This window comes from Podarcis bocagei (genome assembly GCF_964188305.1).
Source record: "Podarcis bocagei genome assembly, chromosome: 3".
NCBI classification, from domain to species: Eukaryota; Metazoa; Chordata; class Lepidosauria; order Squamata; family Lacertidae; genus Podarcis; species Podarcis bocagei.
Window position 1 is genome coordinate 26,994,097 of NC_138127.1, and position 20,498 is coordinate 27,014,594.

Below are 20,498 nucleotides of genomic sequence, written 5' to 3' on the forward strand. Positions count from 1 at the left end.
TACAGTAAAACAGTCATACAGCTTCCGTAATGATAAAAATGTGCCAGGCAGAAGAACCACTGCAGCGTTTATTTTCACTTTCTACAAAGCCTGATTAGTTGTTAGGTGGTGGTTTAAAGCAAGTTCTAACTGGGAAAGTAAGCCAGCTGCATAACCTATGGTTTGAAGTTGGCTTGTTCAGAAACTTTGAATTTATTTTTTTTAATTGTATTTAGACAAGGTTATGTCCTTAAATTCTATTGATTTTTGGCAGGACTTATGCAGAAGCTTGTCAAGTGGGGCACAGCTACTATGCTAGCATCCCAGCCGGTGGGTTGTTGTTGCATATTCGTGAGGCAGCAGGGAGGGTGGCATGGTGCAAACACACCAGCGAGCCAGTCTGGTGCTCCTGCCAATGTGTTAGCACCACACTGACCTCCCTAATACCTCACCCTTCCACCTTCCAGCAGTGATCTGCCTACTGGGAAACTAGCACAGCAGTTCTGTCCACCTGGTGACCCACTTCTGAACTTCAGAGGTACTTAATTTCTAAGTACTGCACCCAAACCTTGCACCTTACGAGACTGTTATCACTGCTTTGGGTTAAATGAAACTTAATACATTGCTCTGAAGCTGATTACTCACTACACTACTTGTTAAGCATTTTACCAACAATCCTGATAAGAGCATAAGAACAGCCTGCTGAATCAAGCCAATGGTCCATTTCGGCCAGCATCCTGTTTTCACAATGGCCCTTTGGAAGCCTGCCAGCAGGACATGAGCGCAGCAGCACCCTGTTGTTCCACCCCCCACCCCTGTCAAAGTCCACTGCACAGCACTTTCCCAGTGTCTGACAGCCAGCTAGTTATGGGGCGCTTGGGAAATCCAGCACAAGGGGCTTTGCTGCTGCTGTGGCACCAAGCGGTTTGCAATGAAACTGCTGCTAAAACAGATGTTGTTATTGCATTTTACAGAAATTTCTTTCTGGGCCTTATAAAGGCTTGGACCTCAAAACTCATGGGTGGATCTCTGCTTGAACAGTGAGGCTTTTTCATGCTAACCTCCCTGCGCAACCCCCTGAAAGCCACTTTTGAGGGACAGAGGACCCTGTGGAAGAATATAGGATGTGTTGGGGTGGAAGCAAGGGGATAGACTTGGCAGAAATCGGGGGAAACCTTGTAAAAGCAGAAGTGCCTTCTCATTGTAGAGGAGCACCTACATCACATTTGGATCTCAGTGTTTTTCTACATCAGCTGGGCTACACCTAGGCATCTCCCCCCAGCTGTTCACTCTGATAAGACAGCTATAACTGTGTCTGTGTGTATTTCTCCTGTGTTCCTTTCCAAAGCATGTGGCATTAACACTATGGGACCAGCTGGGTGATGGAACTCCTCAACATCACCAGAAGAGTGTGGAGCTTTTTTTCCAGTTGCACAATCTAGTTCCGTCATCTAGCATTTGCGAGGATGTTATCAGTCAACAGTTGACCCACAGAGACAAGGTAAATATTGGCTCACATGTATTACGCTCTTTTGAGGTGTGCTAAATTTGGGAATTGAGGCAGTGAAACTATTTTAGAATCCTATATTATCATTGCAGATTATGCAGGTAAAATGCAAGACATGGGAGCCTCACGGTGGTGTTGGTGAGGAACAGTGCAATTCTTATGCAGGCAACCTTCCTTCCTAACAGTAGTGTCTTAATTAAAAATAATAATAATAATAAAATAAATAAAATAGTTCCTTCTTTCCAGTGTGGTTCTTTGCAACCAGGCTTGCTCTTCCTCTAATTTTGTTCAGGTACCGTCTTTAGTCCAGCTTCTTGGATGGCACTAAATAAATAACAAGCTTCATACTGCTCTGCCCTCTTATTTCTGCTTTCCTATTCTGATACTGTATTGAGGGAAAGGTGCAAAAAGGAAAATTGTGAACCAAAAGCTAGCTTGTGATTTCATTTATGATTTAACCGCAGCAATCACTTGATTATACGGTTTCCATGTGTTCCGACTTGGCCCTGATTTAGATTGCCACTTCCCTCCATACTTCCTCCAGTGAATTGTTTAACCATGTTATCTGTCTGTTTATTCTGCAGAAAATCAGGACAGAAGCTCATGCCAAGTTTGCAGTGCTATGGCACCTCACCAGAGACCTCCATATTAACAAGTCCTCATCGTATGGTCGCTCATTTGACAGGTTGGTTGGATTCAAAGATAGTGCAAAAATATTCAGAGTTTAATTGTCTCTACCCAGGAAGAGCCATGTCGCTTTCTGACCTGGAAGGCAGCTCCTCTCCCAATTCCAAATGGAAAGATAGCCCAGGGAGACCTCTGTCATCTCTTAGACCTTTGCAGAGTCCTCCCATTATGCAGTAGATGAAGTGTCTGTCAAGTTGTTCAGCCAGGTTTCCCCAGCTGAAGAAACTACCGGCTGATGCCCATAGTTACAGCCATTGTGGTTTTTATTTGGATTTTTTCCCCCATCCTCAGGTCCTTGTTTATCATGCTGGACAGCCTTAACAGTTTGGATGGTTCTACCTGGTCAGTCGGTCAAGCCTGGTTAAATCAAGTGCTCCAACGTCATGACATTGCAAGAGTCCTTGAACCTTTGCTTCTGTTGCTTCTCCACCCAAAAACTCAGCGCATTTCTGTCCAGAGAGTGCAGGCTGAATGTTACTGGAATAAACCATCTTGTTATCCTGAGGATGAAAATGAAAATAATTTTATGCAGAAATTTAACTGTGGTGATTGTAAGTACTGTGTTTAAAAACCCTAATTTCACATATCTGCCTTACTAATATGCCTTTACAATACTCCGTAATACAGACAATGACCATTTTGTGCATGTTCAAGGCGGGCTTACATACGCTCCCCCGTCTCGTGCGATGACCCAGAACACAACCCCCAAGCAAATCGGGGGTTGCCTGCACTTCCATGTCATATCACAAATGGAATATATCCATGAATTAGTAGCTGGGCCAATGCTGCGCATGCCATTACTGATCCTGGAGAGGATGGCGCGGAGTCTAGAATGGTATGAAAGGAAAATGGAGTGCTCTGGTAGTATTCTGTCCTGATACCATTTTCTTGAAGCATCTCAATTTAGACATCATACAGTGGTACCTCGGGTTACATACGCTTCAGGTTACAGACTCCGCTAACCCAGAAATAGTACCTCAGGTTAAGAACTTTGCTTCAGAATGAGAACAGAAATTGTGCTCCAGCGGCACGGCAGCAGCAGGAGGCCCTATTAGCTAAAGTGGTGCTTCAGGTTAAGAACAGTTTCAGGTTAAGAACAGACCTCCGGAACGAATTAAGTACTTAACCCGAGGTACCACTGTATTGGTTTAGAAGGGACTCACCAATAATGGTAACAATGCCACAAACTGAAGCAGATACTGTCTTTGCTAAACATTATTTCTTTCCTATTTTGTGGACTGTCATCTAGTCTAAGAGTCTTAACTTATTATTAGATTTATTGATAAGCTTGTTTATCAAGAGGAATTTAGTCCAAGTATATAAGTTATGAACTGGGAAGTTACTCAGTTACATTTATGATAGATTATTGATGATCTGGTCATCAGGTTATAATTTCTGTGTTTTACTAAACCAACCCTTTAAAAATTAATTCTGGTATGGATTGTTTTCTGTTTATTACTCATCCACAATGCACTACTGCACAATGTAATTTATTCTCTAACTTAATGTGGAATTCTTGACATGCCAGATGAGGACCTAATTAAACCGTAAACCAAGCACAATGTTTTTATATCCCCCCCCCATACTTTATCTTCTGCTTTTTAGATCAATTACCGATGTCAAAGTCCAATAGCAACATTCAATCAGAGGTCAAATGCTTTGCTTTGCAGATTTAGAACATTTTTAAAAATACGCATTGAGTGCCTTTTGTACTTCTGTTAGTAATTGCTCATATTTGCAACACAGATGGGCCCTGATCCAGAGCTCTGTTGGGTCTGTAAACCCATCTACAGAGCATTTAGAGTTAACTGAGGGATAGCTACCTAAATGTAATTTATACAGCCTCTGAATAGGACTCTTGTATATTAACTTGTAAACGATCAGAGTGGACTGTCTGTAAAGCTGCTTTAGCAAGGAAGGAATGTTACATGATTTAGGGAACTAATTGTTCAGTGTCTGTAGAAAAACATCACATCTGAATTCCCTTTTTCTTTTAAGCATTTGCCCACATGCCGGTAAGTCAGGAACAAGACATTACTGCTAAAGAGAACAATGAAAAGCAACTTGCCATGGATGAAATGGAGAACTTCAGTCTTACAGTCAACCCATTAAGTGACAGGATCTCCCTACTGAGTACCAGCAGTGAAACTCTTCCTATGGTTGCATCTGATTTTGATCTTCCCGACCATCAGATAGAAATAATGCAGAGTTCTGACTCTGGCTGTTCCCAGTCATCTGCTGGGGATAACCTAAGCTTCGAGGCAGAAGCTGAAAGCCTGATGGCAACAGACAGTTCTCAGCATTTGAGGGGAGATTCGCCGGATGAAATTGTCCAGCAGGTGGTCACTGACTTGATATGCAAGGTTGTCAGTGGGCTTGGAGAAGATACCGAACCAGGTAAGCATTACCTGTATTCAGAAGATGCCTCCACTAAGCTAAATGCTTTGGATCCCTCCGAAGAGGCTGCTAAAACTGAAGACCCAAACATTCAAGACAGCCAGAGCAGTTTGCTTAGCAATGACAGTTCTCAATTGCTATCTGCCTCGACCGAGACGGGACTGGACAGCATTTCCAATGAAATCTCCAGAAACAATTCCTCTCCTTGCATCTCAGTAAGCGAGCAGAGTCTCTGTGACCCGATTTCCACATCAGCGGAAACCAAGTCTAGGCAGAGAAGTCACAGCAGCATCCAGTTCAGCTTTAAAGGGAAATTCCCTGAAAAAACATCGGAGAAAGAAACCATTGTGAAAGAGTCTGGTAAGCAGCCAGGAGCAAAGCCCAAAGTCAAAATAGCCAAGAGGAAAGACGACGAGAAGAAGAAGGCGCAAGCTGAGAAGCTTAAACAAACCAGCGTTTTCTTCACCGATGGCCTCGACTTGGAAAATTGGTACAGCTGCGGAGAGGGAGAGATCTCAGAAATCGAGAGTGACGCAGGGTCACCAGGAATGCGAAAGTCGCCCCACTTTAATATCCATCCTTTATACCAACATGTGCTGTTGTACCTTCAGGTGTATGACTCCTCAAGGACTCTCTATGCTTTCTCTGCCATTAAAGCCATCTTGAAAACAAACCCTTCCGCTTTTGTGAATGCCATCTCCACCACCAGCGTCAACAATGCCTATACCCCACAGCTGTCCTTACTTCAGAATCTTTTGGCCAGACATCGCATATCGGTTATGGGCAAAGACTTCTACAGCCATATCCCAGTGGACTCGAACCATAATTTCCGTAGCTCCATGTACATAGAGATCCTCATTTCTCTGTGCTTGTACTACATGCGGAGCCACTATCCAACCCACGTGAAAGTCTCCCCGCAAGACCTGATAGGGAACCGCAACATGCAGATGATGAGCATTGAGATTTTGACCCTTCTCTTCGCCGAGCTGGCCAAAGTGGTGGAGAGTTCCACGAAGGGCTTTCCCAGCTTCATCTCGGACATGCTGTCCAAATGCAAGGTGCAGAAAGTGGTTCTGCACTGTTTGCTCTCCTCCATCTTCAGCGCCCAGAAGTGGCACAGCGAGAAGGTCGCTGGGAAAAATATGGTGGCCATTGAGGAAGGCTACTCTGAAGACAGCCTCATCAATTTCTCTGAGGACGAGCTTGACAACGGCAGCACCCTGCAGTCGCAGCTCTTGAAAGTCCTCCAGCGGCTCATTGTCCTGGAGCACAGAGTGATGACTGTGCCCGAGGAGAACGAGGCGGGCTTTGACTTTGTCGTGACGGACTTGGAGCACATCAACCCCCAGCAGCCAATGACTTCCCTTCAGTATTTGCACTCTCAGCCAATCACCTCCCAAGGCATGTTTCTCTGTGCCGTGATAAGAGCGTTGCACCAGCACTGTGCCTGTAAAATGCATCCCCAGTGGATAGGACTCATTACTGCTTCCCTGCCTTACATGGGGAAGGTGCTCCAAAGAGTGGTGGTTTCTGTGACCCTCCAGCTTTGCCGGAACCTGGACAACCTCATTCAGCAGTACAGATACGAAACAGGATTATCCAGCAGCAGGCATGTGTCTCTCTTTCTCTTGGCAGTTTTTTTTAAATGCTTAATTTGTTCCGTTCAAAACTGCAACAAATTCAATGTTGTGTTTTAGGCCCCTTTGGATGGCATCAGTTACTCCACCAGATATGATGCTCACTCTGCTGGAGGGCATTACAACTGTCATTCACTATTGCTTGTTGGATCCAACTGCACAGTATCATCAGGTAAGCATGTTCAAGGGTTTGACCGTGTCTTTGTCTATGCATGTGTTTTAACTGTACCATTTATTTTTGTCATTTGAGAGGGAGGAAACCATTATTGAATTGACCATACCTCTAAATCAGGGTTTCCCAAACCTGGGTCTCCAGCTGTTTTTGGACTACAGTTCCTATCATTCCTGACCACTGCTAGCTAGGGATGATGGGAGTTGTAGTCCAAAACCAACTGGAAACCTAAGTTTAGGAAACCCTGCTATAGATCCTTTGCTTATGAGAACAGTTTAGGAGCCCATAATTTGCTGTGTTCTGTAGTGGCACCCAGTAAGTCTGTGCATTGCATGGTTTCCTTACAACTCATGTGCTTTGGGTTGGTTTAACAGCAGTGCTAATTCTGGGTACAGACCTTAGGGCCAGCCCAAGACCCTTGCTTCTTGATGTAGAGCAGGACATGGCGCCGACCTGAGAACGAGGAATATAGTACCCATGGTTGTCAAGTTATTTTGGCACCTGAGGCTGAAAGTGACACAAGCATCTCTCCATCCCTGGAAATAAAAACACTTTAATAATAAATGAAATGAATGACAATTTGCAACCCCTTTTTGATGTGCAGATGCTTAATGATAGGGTCGGCCCTAATATACCTACTGCCATGAAGCATAGGAAACTATTAGTGTTATGCCTATATTTTAAAGTTCTAAGCCTTCGACTCAGTGCACGCTAAGGGGGAGAGGAGAGACCCAAAGTGAGAAAAGGCAGAATTGTACCTGCGTGGAGGAGGTAGGCACTTTCCTGTATCACTGAGAGTAATTGATATATTTTGCTCTTCTTTGTTGGTACCAGCTTCTGGTGACTGTAGACCAAAAGCATATGCTAGAAGCACGCAGTGGGATCTTGTCTATCCTTCACATGATCATGTCATCTGTGACTCTTCTGTGGAGCATCCTGCACCAGGCAGACTCTTCAGAGAAAACAGCTGCTGCAGCTGCTGCATCCATTACCACCATTAATCTTGGATCAACAAAGGTCAGAAGAACATGAATGGTCCTGTGTGTGTGTCTGCATACTGTGTGTGTATGACTTTGTCAGACTAGATTGAGTTGTGTCTGTTTGAATGTAACCTACAAAGCGTTTAGTAAATCACCAGCACAGAACCTGAAGAACCACCAGCAACCCTGCAGGTTAACAGAGGGCAAACTCTGACTCCAAGTTCCTCTTAAAATTTCCCCATATCCAGCCTTAGCCACTGATACCAAACATCCACAAATTTTATTCTATTTCTGTTTGCAGTGGGAATGTATCCCTTGCAAGCCCCATTTCATTTTATATCATCACCAGCACTTACATTCTCCAATGATAATATTTATTCGGGAATTGAATAAGCTGAGGGGAATTCTGTTATGATAGAAGCTACAAATGAAGAAACAAATTCTTTATTTGTTAACAGCATTTCAACATGAAAGATCTAGCCCAGGTGTCAGCAGGGGGCCGGTCCACTGTCCCTCAGACCTTGTGGGGGGCTGGTCTATATTTTTTTTGGGGGGGGGATGAACGAATTCATAGGCAGGCCATTTCTCTACCAGATATTCAGCTGTAGTTCATTCAGTTTCTAGGTGATTGTAACATATATTAAGTTTTCAGGTACTTACTTTCATATGTGGTGGTCATGTGAGAAGATATAGGAATTCTGTATGAATGAATATATGAAATGAGACTTGTCCGATGCTAGACATAGATCTCAGGATGGTATTATTATCCATATTTGATGACAGAAGTCAAAATGTTACAAATAAGAACTTACTTAAATTAAGCAGCATGTTTGACAATAGCTTGAAGATAGATTTAGGTGACAACGATTTGTCTGAATAGCACCAACAAACTTTGGGGGGAAAAACCCCACTGAGTTTTATTTAGGTTACATTTCCATATCTTTACAGTCAGTGGACAATAGCAAAATACTCTGGGTGCATAGTTTGATAATGAGGATGATCTTTATATTTCAGAACCTGAGGCAGCAGATTCTTGAATTGCTGGGCCCTATCTCAATGAATCACGGCGTTCATTTTATGGCAGCTATTGCATTTGTGTGGAATGAAAGGAGGCAACACAAAAACGCTTCAAGGACTAAGGTATGTTAAGTAATGCAGCCATTTGAAAATAATTCCCATCTTCTTTTCAAATGGGTTAAAATATTAAGGTCCAGATTGAGGTTCTTGGGGGTCAGGTGCTTTGTATCCCTGGGAAGGCAAGTATCCCTGGGAAGTGCTTTGTATCCCTGTCAGTCAGCCCAGTAAGTTTCATTGATCAGATGTCCTAGAGGAGGGGAGGGGTATCTTTTTCAGCCTAAAGGCCACTTTCTCTTGTAATAATAATAATAACTATCTGGGAACTCCATGCCAGAGGTGGGTGGAGCCAATGCAAAATGGAGGTGGAGTCCATGAAAAATTGTGCAGGGCCACACAATGCAAGCCGTGTAATTTTGAAACTGTCAGGACTTCAGTGCTGGACTCAATAGCAATGTATAATACTTTTTAGGTCATTCCTACAGCTAGTGAAGAACAGCTTCTGTTAGTGGAGCTGGTTCGTTCTATCAGCGTTATGAGAACTGAGACTGTTATGCAAACAGTGAAAGAAGTCTTGAAGCAACCACCAGCAATAGCCAAGGACAAGGTATGGAAATAACTTAAGCTTGCATTTTTTCAACAAAAGAAGTTGGTGTTACGATGGCTAGGCTGTGTTTGACAAACGTTAAAGGTAAAGGGCTCCTGATAGTTACCGTATTTTTCGCCCCATAGGGCGCACCGCCCCATAGGACGCACCTAGTTTTTTTGGGGGGTAAATAAAGAAAAAAAATTATTTCCCCCCCAGGCGCGGGGGAAGCCCGAGCTTCCCCCAATCCCAGCCCCGAGAACAGCCTGCTATCCACAAGCCTAGGGAGGCCAGCGGTAAGTCGCGCCAGTCTCCCCAGGCTTCGGAATGCAGGCAGCCCTGCGCAGCCATCGGGAGGCGGACGCGAAGTGGCGCCGGTCTCCTGCGGGTTGCGCAGAGCTTCCTGAAGCCTGCAGGCTTCAGCAAAAGCCTGCATTTGCCCCATAGGACACACAGATATTTCCCCTTCATTTTTGGAGGGGGGAAATGCGTCCTATAGAGCGAAAAATACAGTAAGTCCAGCCACAGTCTACTCTGGGGTTGCGGCGCTCATCTCGCTTTATAGGCCGAGGGAGCTGGCGTTTGTGACTGTAAAACAAACAAACATACATATCCAATGCATTCAATTAAAACAGGTGAAATGTGTTGATTGCTGCTGCTTTATGGGTAACTAAATTAATCAGTTTGCTTTGATTACTGTAATAGCTCATGCTAGATAGTTGTGGACACAACCTCATTTAATTTTGGAAATGAAAATGGATGGCAGTTCTGAACCTAAAAGATAAATGGAGTTGACTTACTTAAGCCCATTGATTGCAGCAGGTTTACTCAGAATATAACATAGTTGGGTGCAACCCTTTGATAGGAACATTATTTCCAGCATCCAGTAAAAAAGTTGGTGGCTCTAAATTTCCCCATTCTGCACCCCCCTCCTAGTTCTCAAATGCCAGGAACGATGGTAACTTGAAATGGGCTGAGTTCCAAACCTACCTCTCCTTATCATAGATTACCGCAACTGGCATTCCAAGCTCCAGTTAAGCTTAGAAACCAAGGAAATATCTTGAGGGGAAAACCTCAAGAAAGACTGTATGTAGCACTCAGACAAGGAATCACTGTTTGTTAAATTGAGCAAGGCTTATTTTATTATTTTGTTTCCTGGCTTTTGATGCACTTTGGTGGCCTTGAAAAAAAATATAACCGTTCTCTTTTAATACTTTGCTTCTAAATCTTTCTAGAAGCACCTTTCATTGGAAGTCTGCATGCTGCAGTTTTTCTTTGCGTACATTCAGAGGTAAGACAGTGAGTGGTTATGGGTACGTTTCTTTTCTCCTGTGTCACCAGATGAGATGTTTGCTGTGTGAGGGCATGCTTTGTGCAGTGGTTCCATTCAGTTTTTTTAAGCAGGTTTTGAGAACTTCAGGTTAAAAGTGTTAGAAGAGAAGCTGGAACCTAATTCCATCTTTTGGGAAATTAGCCTCTTTCTCAAGTTGGAAAATCTGCAGGATTATTTTCTGGTGTCCCATTTCCTCTAGAGTTCTTTTATCTTACCTGTTGGGTCGTTCACTGAGAGAAAACACCAGTGTTAGCTTTCAGTGTTTATCCCATTTGTTTGACATTAGGCTGCAGTGTGAAGAAGTACTCTAATGGCCTTTGGAAACCCATATGACCACCTCTTTTTTTCCCCTTGCAGAATCCCAGTGTCCAATGTAGTCGACAGCTGGGCCTCATTATTGCTTCTTCTGAAGGATTCCATACAACTTGGCCTTCCAGCTCCAGGGCAGTTTCTCATACTTGGGTGAGCTATTTTGTTTGCATGAGCACCATCAGTTTTTCCTACTGAGAAATGCCAAGATCATTTTTCAGAGACCTTAAAACATTCTTGATGAGTGATAGGGAGTACCCATGATGATTTTAAGAGAGAAGTTGATCTCTTGCATTTGGGGGACATGTTGCTACCTCACATTTGGAGAGGTGGCTTGGCCTTCGCAAGCAAGGCTGAAATCCAGCAAATGTCATGTGTAACCCAACCCCTGTAACTGGCTCTAAAAAAGAACCATCAGCACAGCTTTACGTAGGTGACAGTAACCACAGTACTGCACCACAGTAATTTATTGAGGCCTCATTCAGTTCAGAGCCCATGAATTTGAATGTGAGAGTTAAACATGTACCTAAAGTACTCTCAACATCAGAACGGGGAAAGAAATCCAAAATGGTGCAAGCCCAATGCACAATGTGTTATGAACCAGAGCTCTTTTATAGAGGAACATTTTTTATCAGAAGATGACAACCTTTATCAAACAGCATGTGGGCATGAGAGTGCTCTGATCAGAATTAACAAGCCTAATCTTGTCTTTGATTAAAATTATTCTTATTAATATGAAGCATGGCTCAAAAACACCAAGCTTGCACCATTTTGGACCACCACTGCCCATTTTGATGTGTGTCATGTAGAGATGACCTAAAAATCTGCATGAATCTGCTAAAATATCACTTTGTTGTAATCCAAAACTTTGTTATCCCAGACCTAAACCCTTGTGTCAGCTTGCCTCGTCCATAATATCACCATAACCCCATGCAACCCCCGTGTTGTTTTGATGCATTTGGTATAATAGGTGATATCTCCACATATTTTGTTTCAATGCATTGATAACCACAGTGTTGGTATACATTGCTGTAGAAAGTATCAACAGTCACTTGTTTTATCATTTGGATAAATACACGGAGTGAAATCCCAACTGCTACATAAGGATCTTCTGCTTAGTAACTGGATCTCCCAGAGGGCTTCCCGTTCCTCTTCAAACAATCTCCCTTCACCTGGCCCGCCACTTGCCCCCGAGAAGCCTCTTCCCAAAATTGGGTGACCTTTCGGAGTTGCCTCCAGTGTAACGAGAGATGCAGTCAACATGGGAAATTAGGCTCCTCCTTCTTTGCATATAGATAGTCTTGAGCATCTTTGCATTTCTGCAGTCGTTGTCCCCTTGGTTTAAATATTTGGTTCATCTGTTCTATTCAAGCCTTCATATAAAAGTTTACTTCTTCTTCTTCTTTTAAAGCGTTCTAAATGAGTTTATAATGAAAAACCCAAATCTGGATAATAAGAAAGACCAGCGAGATCTTCAGGTAAGAAATTTATGTCCTTGGTTACTTCTGAGTACATATGTGCTTTTTTAAAATAAAAAAGCACCTTTGTAAGTGTAATATTTTGTTTTGTAGTACACCGAAGTTGGGTTTTACCTGGGTTGCTTCCCAATTCTTTAGAAGGGATCATTTTAATTATTGAACTAGTAAAAAAAATGCTCTGATTTCAGTCAGATTTTTGTACACTTAATTTCTAGGAAATGTGTACTGTGAGTTCCATGTTTAACATGTGACCCTTTAATCTGATGGTGTTGTTGCTTAGATGTGCCATGTTTTGCTGTCTGAAGTGAACCAGCAAATGAGGCCACCTCAGCTGTTTCTGGATTACCTTTGGCCAGTCACTACTTATGGGCAGCTGATCTGACACCCGCTTGTCTGTTGCCACGCTGGCTGTTTATCCTCATCTGATAGGCCCTCCCATTGTCACTCTTTTCATTCTCCCAATCTGCTTTGCAATCCTGACACATCAATACACCAGGATCCTTTTGCATGTTCCCATTGCACAGGTTTCCTCGAGGGGGCGGGTCCAAAACTTTTAATTCTTGCGCCATTGACATTTGTATAAACTCTGAGCGCTCTGAATACCACTGATCAGGCGACCCGTTGCACCGCGGCACTGCCTTACGCATGCTCTCCATCACCCTCATGCAGAAATCGATCATGCAAGAAAAAGCAATTACTACTTCTCTTGATACCCATGACTCTCTTCATCATCTTGCATTTCTTCCCCTTGCCTCTTTCAGGATGTAACCCACAAAATAGTGGATGCCATTGGAGCCATCGCTGGCTCGTCCCTGGAACAGACTACGTGGCTAAGGCGCAATTTGGAGGTTAAACCATCCCCCAAGATCATGGTTGATGGAAACAATTTGGAGTCTGACGTTGAAGGTGATTTCCCACCCCCTCCCTTCCCCCGCGCAGCATATTTAATCAGTATCCAAAATTGCTTCTGTTGATGATAGCAGTAGAGCAGAGATGGGGAAACACTTTCGGCCTGAGGGCCTTATTCTAACATAACCGTAACAGGGCTGTTTTGTGCAAGCCACAGCCACCTGTCCATCATCTGAGGGACAGGTGAGCCTGGCTTCTCCAAAGCAGCCTGATGGGCCTAATGAGGCATGCGTCTTGTCCATGCCCCACTGCTGCAGTAGAGCAAGGCTCCTGCTATTTAAATTCATTTTACATCTAGCTGAGGGCTGCAAACCTCTCTACCTGTGTATCCCTAGCTAGTTAAGAAACCGTGTCCTATATCTGTTTGTCCAATCCAGCAACCAGGCTAATGGTCACACAGACCTTTAAAAAAATCCCTATGAATGGCATTTCCAGGCAGTTTTTATTGAAACCATTTTTGGGGGGTCCATTTTAAAGATTTATGATGCCAGCTGACTGACAGGTGACTGAACCACCTACCTGCCCAATGTGGCCTGCAGGGCATGTGCAGATAAGGATCTTCGCCTGCTGAGCTAAGGTTCCTTGCCCCTTGTTTATGGTTTAGGATTATACCTTATCTCCCATTCTGCCCTCCGGTTGGGGCCACTGCCACATCTGCAGCCCTGCTGCTTGTGGCCACATTAGAAGGTAGGGTGAGAGCAGGATGAATTCCCCCAATGCCTTTGCATGATGGCATTGAGACCGACCATCTTGGGATCTCACTTGCATGTTTGGCAGTCAGCTGGTTGGTCTAGGAGAGTTGGGTAGAGGAACACCTCTGCTCATTCCAAACCCACCCCTGCCTGACAGAGTTTGGATTGCTCTGCCTGTGTTGCATATGAACGCAGCCTATGTAAACAGTATTTCTTTTTGGTTTTATAATGATTCTTTATTTTAATTGAACCACAAGCATCCATTCTATGGAAAATAATTAAGACAACTTGTTGATATTTTAGCTCCGCTAAAAATCACAAGATTTTGCAGGATTAAAAATATCAATGGTTGAATGCAGATATATTTAGTCAAATTTCAGGTGGGAAAAGGGAAACTGGTGGAATTTTATCTCACAGCATACATCCCAGTGCTAACTTGTTTGATGTACTGCATATTTAAAGACCCGTGGCTTCTTTTAAAACGACTTCACAGATATTGACACATGGATTCATGTCTTTGTTTTTTGTTCCCCACCCCCTCAAAAAAAATATATGTTCAGATATGTTGTCTCCAGCTTTGGAAACCTCAAGCATAACTCCATCCGTTTATAGTGTCCATGCCTTAACGCTGCTGTCAGAAGTAAGTTTTCCCCCTTTTTATTAGACTTTAAGATATTTGTTTGTATATAAATATAAGAGTTAACACAGAAAAGAACAGAGCATTATTTCACCACACTTGCACTTCTGGAATTTTGGTAGGTGAATATTCAGATGTGCAAGAAAGCACATATTTTTGAGCAGCGAGAAGCCTGGTGGGCCACACCTGGCCCCTGGACCTGAGGTTCCTCACACCTGCACTAGTGAAAGGCAAGGAACCTGATTTTCAGTGATCTCTCCTATCCAGGGCAGGCTCTGGTGCTTCCCAAAAGCTTCTCCTTAGGTTCCGGGGATCTTTTGGAGCAGTATGGGATATAGCATATGTGGCTGCAGTTGGAAGGAGGCATTAGTGAAAGTGGCGTGCCGCCTTAGGCTAACAGGAAGGGCTTTTGCTAGCACAAAGCTACCATTCAAATCAGTGGGACTGAATTTTGTTGTGGCTAATTTAAGCCCCGTTGGTCTTAATGGGCCTACTATAAGCATGACTTAAGATTGCAATCCTAACCCCATTTACCTGGGAGTAAGCACCATTGAGTTCAATAGAACTTACTTTTGAGAAGACATGTTAGGATTGCCTTGCAAATCTTCATCCAAGCCCATGTTTCTGGAAATAGTAGAGAAGGGAATTGTCTATGCATGTGCTTTGGGGTATATTTTCCCCCTTTTAGCAGGAACAAAATTGTGCTGAAAGATAATATAGCTGTTGCCCCCCCCCCCAAAAAAAGCACACATTAAGCTCAGAAGTTGATTTGGTATTAAAACTGTCATGTTCATGTGCTCAGTCTCGGACAGGATTTCTCTGCTATGGAATGCAGCACATTTGTCAGTATACAATTCTTATCTGCTTTTGAGAGAATGAAGAAAAATCATCTATATTTTTGGTGCTATTACTTAAGAAATTTGTGGGGTTTTTTAAACAACCATTTAGTTTTGATAAGACGATATTTGAAAGAGCACTTGTTAAATAATGTTTTCTTTGTGACATTTTGAAAATAATTAATATAGCTGGAAACTGGGCAGTCATCCATTGAAAGGATATATAGTACAGTATTTATATATTTTAAGCAGAAGTCCTTAAAGATTGTTTGTAAGGGCAGAAAATTGACATTTTCAATATTTCTCTTCTCTTGTAGGTCTTGGCTCATCTTTTGGATATGGTTTTCTACAGTGATGAAAAAGAGCGAGTTATTCCACTTCTTGTTAATATAATGCACTATGTTGTGCCTTATCTTCGCAATCACAGGTACCTGTACAATTACATGTACAACTTATTTTAACTATGATGTACACTTTCAGTGAACTTACCATTACAGTTTCCATAAAGTACTCTCTTGACGAGTTTCCCAAACAAGGAAATGATGATTAACTGCTTCAGAACAAGCCAGGATACTTAGCCAACTTAATAGCTTAATATCCTGACGTGTTCGAAAGCTGTCTGCCATAGTTTCCAGGCTTGAACAAAGCAGGGAACTATAATTCATGTTAGTTAACTAGATACATTCTGGTTTGTTTGCTGGCTCTTGTGAAAAGGCTGTGTATGTGGCCAAAGGCTCATCTATATCTCTGCTTATTAAGATGAGATTCTGTTGTTTGAATGTGGTCCTTCTGTGCAGTCTTGAAATGAGCAGTTATATGTAAGGAGCACTAATACTTGCAGTGACATATGGCCCTACTCTGCAGGAAGGACTCCAAGGCTGGTGCTCCCCCACGCCAGATATTTCCTGCCATCCCATTCATCTGCCCCACTTCCCTTCATAGTAGATTAAGGTCCTATCTGGCAATGATTACATTCTTGCTCCCCTAGTAGTCTTTTTTGCCACTTCCCCAACTGCTCTTCTGAGTGCACTTCTATGAACTCATGTTGACTATTGAAAGAGTTCAGCAGCAAAAGTAGCAATCCGTAGTCTCCAACCTTTCCTGCTTGTTGGCATTTGTGAGACATTGTGAGATGTGAGACATTTTGCATTTCAGCAGCCTAAATTCTGATTTTGCACAGTAACTCTGTATTTTGCAGATAGCGTTCAGGAATATCCCTTGATATTAGAGTAACTCAAGTCAGTTGCTGTCAAAAGCTTCACCAAACAAAAGCTTCATCACTGAGCCTATCCCAGTGTAAACATTCTGTGCTGTGTATTACCAATGGCAGGAATTTTATCTTTGTGGCTGACAGACTCTGCTGACCTCTCCACCAGAGGTGTAACGCACTTCAGCCACCTAGATTTGCATTACCAGGCTTGCTCTTTATGTGGCGTAACTTTCTGGTGTAAGATGCCTTGGTTTTCCCAGCTCTCTGCTTCAGGCTAGTTGTTGAAGAAGGAGAACTTCTCAGGCTACAGATGACACAGAGCTGCTTGAATGAATAAGGCATGTTTCTGACAAATTAAGCTCTAAATGCTTCACCCAGTGCGGAGGCAGAGAAAGTGTAGCCCTCCAGATGTCGTTCAACTTCCAGTTCCCATCAGTCCCAACCAACAAGGCCAGCGGCCAACATTGCTGATGGGAGTTGTTGACTAGCCACATCAATAGTACCATCATGGTTGTGATTATGCATGTGCACAGTGGAGGGTAGTGATTTTCTAATAATGAATTTTCCTTTTAGGTGCACCCCCTTGCACGGTGCTAAAGTCTGCTCTGGAGGGTTTACTAACATCCAGGAGGAGCATTTGAAGAGGATGGGGCATTCAGTGGGCAGTTGTAGGCCAGGATCTGGTGTTGGGATCCAAGCAAGAATAATTTCAAATTGATTTAAAGGTGCTGTGTTCTGACTGTTTTTGTGCAGGGTTTTTCTTACTTGAAATCATTTTGAATTGGATTTATTTCCTTGTTCCAGTGCCCATAACGCGCCCAGCTACCGAGCGTGTGTTCAGCTATTGAGCAGCCTGAGCGGCTATCAGTACACGAGGAGAGCGTGGAAAAAGGAAGCTTTTGACCTCTTTATGGATTCCAGTTTCTTTCAAATGGATGCTTCCTGTGTTAATCAGTAAGGCTTTTTGTTGCTCCTGTTTGATTTTAGTACCGGGGAGCGGAGGGAATAGAATTGTTTCCCCAAGACAGTTCTTGTCAACATGGGGCCTTCCAGATGTTTTGGGACTCCAACTCCTATTGGCTCCAGCCAGCATGGCTGATGTTCAGGGATAATGGGAGTTGAGGCCAGCAATGTCTAGAAGGCACCACATCAGCTCCCCAGCCTTAAGACAGCATAAGACAAAATTCTAGCAGTCTGCACTTTCCAGATGACTAGATACTCTCATTTGCTTGTATAACCTTCTGTTGGCTGTAAGGTCTACACTATATAGCAACATCACAACAGGGTTTCACGCAGCTCTTTCACCAACCCTACCTGCAGATTCTAGTGGTGAAACCTGATGCCTTTTGCATAAGGTGTGGCTGAACTTCGTTCCTCTGCTATTTTCTCTCCAGTTCTTACAGAGCTTGTTTCTCCAAGTTCCCACAATTTGTTAGTTCTGCACATCCACTGCCTCTACTTGATTCCATGCACATCTACCCATAGCTTGGATAGTGTGGTTGCTGATTCCAGAAAGAGCTTCTCAAATAGCCTTGGTTCAAGCCTGATAAGGGCTACCAATGACTATATTCTGCAACCATTGTTGGAGACAGTATGCCTCAGAATACCAGTTCAGTTGCTGGGGAGAGTGCTGTTGCACTCAGTTCCTTCTTGTGGACTTCCTAGGCATCTGGTTGGCCACTGTGAAAACAGGATGTTGCACTAGATTTCATTTTGCCTGATCCTGCAGCATTCTTCTCAAGTTCTTGTATCTTTTCTTTATACTCTCCCCACTCCCTAACCCCAAGACTCCCTCTGTCAACAGAGGCAGCTGCTTGGTTCTTACAGATCTGTACCATTCATATACTGCGGGATGTTATTCTGACGTACAGAGCAGAATTGTGAAAGGGGCATGCGTCAAACTGACACTTTCCCTTTTCATTTAAACCAAAATAAAATCCCCTGCTTTTATTTGCAATGACAATATCATTTTAAATTCTTTTTTAGTTGGAGAGCAATCATGGATAATTTGATGACACATGACAAAACCACGTTCAGAGATCTGATGAGTGAGTTCTGGCTTTTAACTCTGTGTACAAGATCCACAGACACTTGCATGTTTGGAATCCATTCTAATAATACTAGCTATCATGTTGTAAAGATTGATTCTTCTGATGTCTGCATAATGCAGGCATCCCCAACCTGTGGCCCTCCAGATGTTTTGGCCTACAACTCCCATGATCCCTAGCTAACAGGACCAGTAGTCGGGGATGATGGGAATTGTAGTCCAAAACATCCGGAGGGCCACAGGTTGGGGATGCCTGGCATAATGGTCCAAATCACAACTCATCTAAGCCAAGAAAGCTTGGTTTTTGGCAAAAACAGCATAGGCATGATAGATACTTTTTCATTGACTTTGCCGTTGGAAGTAATTTTGGTAAATTTATATTGTTTCTGGTTTTGTGAATTTAATGTTTGTTTCATTAATATCTTGAATTTTTCCTTGCTCTCTCTGCCTTCAACTAGGGCTTTGTTGTTTGTATGCAAGATCCACCTGCCAAGTAGCCCACAAGAGTGTGTCTTAACTCAGAATGTGTTGCATCCCTTTTTTAAAAAAAGAATGCAAAATCACTTTTTTAAAAGTATATTCAGAGAAAATTCTAGAGTATTGAACACCAAGACTTATTGATTGAAGTGACTGCTGACGTGTGAATGGTGCCAGGTCTATCCTACGAATAGTTCCCTTGCTCTCATGAATATAGGGAACAGTGGGAGAGTGCTGTGGCCCTCATGTCCTGCCTTGGACATCTCATTGGCCACTGTGAGAAGCAGGATGCTGGACTAGATGGGTCTTCTTAAGAGAAATGCACACAAACAGTGCATTTAACTCATAAATAGGATCCATGTAGTGTATATGGTACCTGGCATATATGTTTAAAGTGCAGAATACAATCTGGGCACTGACTTACGGCACTCAACTAGTGATTTTAATAACATACTTTAAATCAGCCTTTTCCAACCTGGAGTCCTGTGCCTGTTTTGAACTACTCCTGTCTCTGAGCCAAGAACTCTTGTCTTCACTAAAAGCACCTTCTCTGCTGCATGATTCCTTCTTTAGCACGTGTGGCCGTAGCTCAGAGCAGTTCGCTCAATCTGTTTGCCAATCGGGATGTAGAACTGGAACAGCGTGCTATGCTTCTGAAGAGGCTGGCCTTTGCCATTTTTAGCAGTGAAGTGGACCAATACCAGAAATACCTTCCAGATATACAAGGTAAATAAGAATTTTATCATTTCCCTTGGAGGGGTAAAGTACAAGTGTCCTTTGCTTAACTATTATTAGTGCTTTATGGATGATATGTCCTCCCGGAGTTTCCTTTCCATTAGCTTGCACCCTGGGGAGGTCACTTCAGTGCTGCAAATGTGGTGGTTTGTCTTCACCTCTGGAGGCACACTCCCCTTGTCTCTCAAGACGGAAGCATGCCAACCAGTCATGCTAGCTGGGCCACATGGGAGTTGGAGTTTATTAGTATGTGGACTCCCAAGGACTCCCTACCCCCGATTTAAACAGTAGTTAAATCTTCTGCTCTGTGTATTGGCACATAATTTGGGGCCAGCAGAACAAAGCATACAAAAAAAAGTCCTGCTAACCTCTGGATCATACCATTGGCTTGTTATCATGGTCTCTTAGAAACACAGTGAACTGTTTACTTGAAAACTGGTACATCTCTCCCTCCTTCCCCCAGCACCTCTAATATTCTACATTGAGGGGAGGTTTGTGTGCGCATGAGTTTAGCGTAGCTTTCCTAAATACAAATCAACTAAAACTCATACTATTAATCGGTTGTTTTTTCATTAACTGGGCTGCAGATTTTTGAGCTACCAAATCTGTGTTGATTTTTCTGTTTCAGAAAGGCTGGTAGAAAGTCTCCGCCTGCCGCAAGTGCCCACTCTTCACTCCCAAGTGTTCCTCTTTTTCCGAGTTCTCCTCTTGAGAATGTCTCCACAGCATCTTACCTCGCTTTGGCCTACCATGATCACAGAATTGGTGAGTTGCAACTGACTTTGGAACATAGGGAAGCTTTTTTCTATATTTTTT

General features: G+C 43.1%; 1 protein-coding gene across 6 annotated transcripts in view; it reads left to right on the forward strand.

Moving 5' to 3' along the window:
* The window catches only part of DOP1A (DOP1 leucine zipper like protein A), a 52,979-nt gene that overhangs the window by 28,471 nt on the left and 4,010 nt on the right, over positions 1–20,498 (forward strand). For all 6 annotated transcript variants that reach the window (XM_081187316.1, XM_081187314.1, XM_081187318.1 and 3 more), the window contains 18 exons: positions 1,328–1,480; positions 2,071–2,171; positions 2,465–2,724; positions 4,172–6,179; positions 6,268–6,379; positions 7,214–7,396; positions 8,374–8,499; positions 8,906–9,040; positions 10,255–10,310; positions 10,710–10,814; positions 12,073–12,139; positions 12,901–13,045; positions 14,301–14,380; positions 15,531–15,640; positions 17,228–17,377; positions 18,410–18,471; positions 19,521–19,673; positions 20,311–20,447. In XM_081187316.1, the coding sequence (XP_081043442.1) occupies positions 1,328–1,480; positions 2,071–2,171; positions 2,465–2,724; positions 4,172–6,179; positions 6,268–6,379; positions 7,214–7,396; positions 8,374–8,499; positions 8,906–9,040; positions 10,255–10,310; positions 10,710–10,814; positions 12,073–12,139; positions 12,901–13,045; positions 14,301–14,380; positions 15,531–15,640; positions 17,228–17,377; positions 18,410–18,471; positions 19,521–19,673; positions 20,311–20,447 (4,143 nt within the window). The remainder of the gene's footprint in view (positions 1–1,327; positions 1,481–2,070; positions 2,172–2,464; positions 2,725–4,171; positions 6,180–6,267; positions 6,380–7,213; positions 7,397–8,373; positions 8,500–8,905; positions 9,041–10,254; positions 10,311–10,709; positions 10,815–12,072; positions 12,140–12,900; positions 13,046–14,300; positions 14,381–15,530; positions 15,641–17,227; positions 17,378–18,409; positions 18,472–19,520; positions 19,674–20,310; positions 20,448–20,498) is intronic.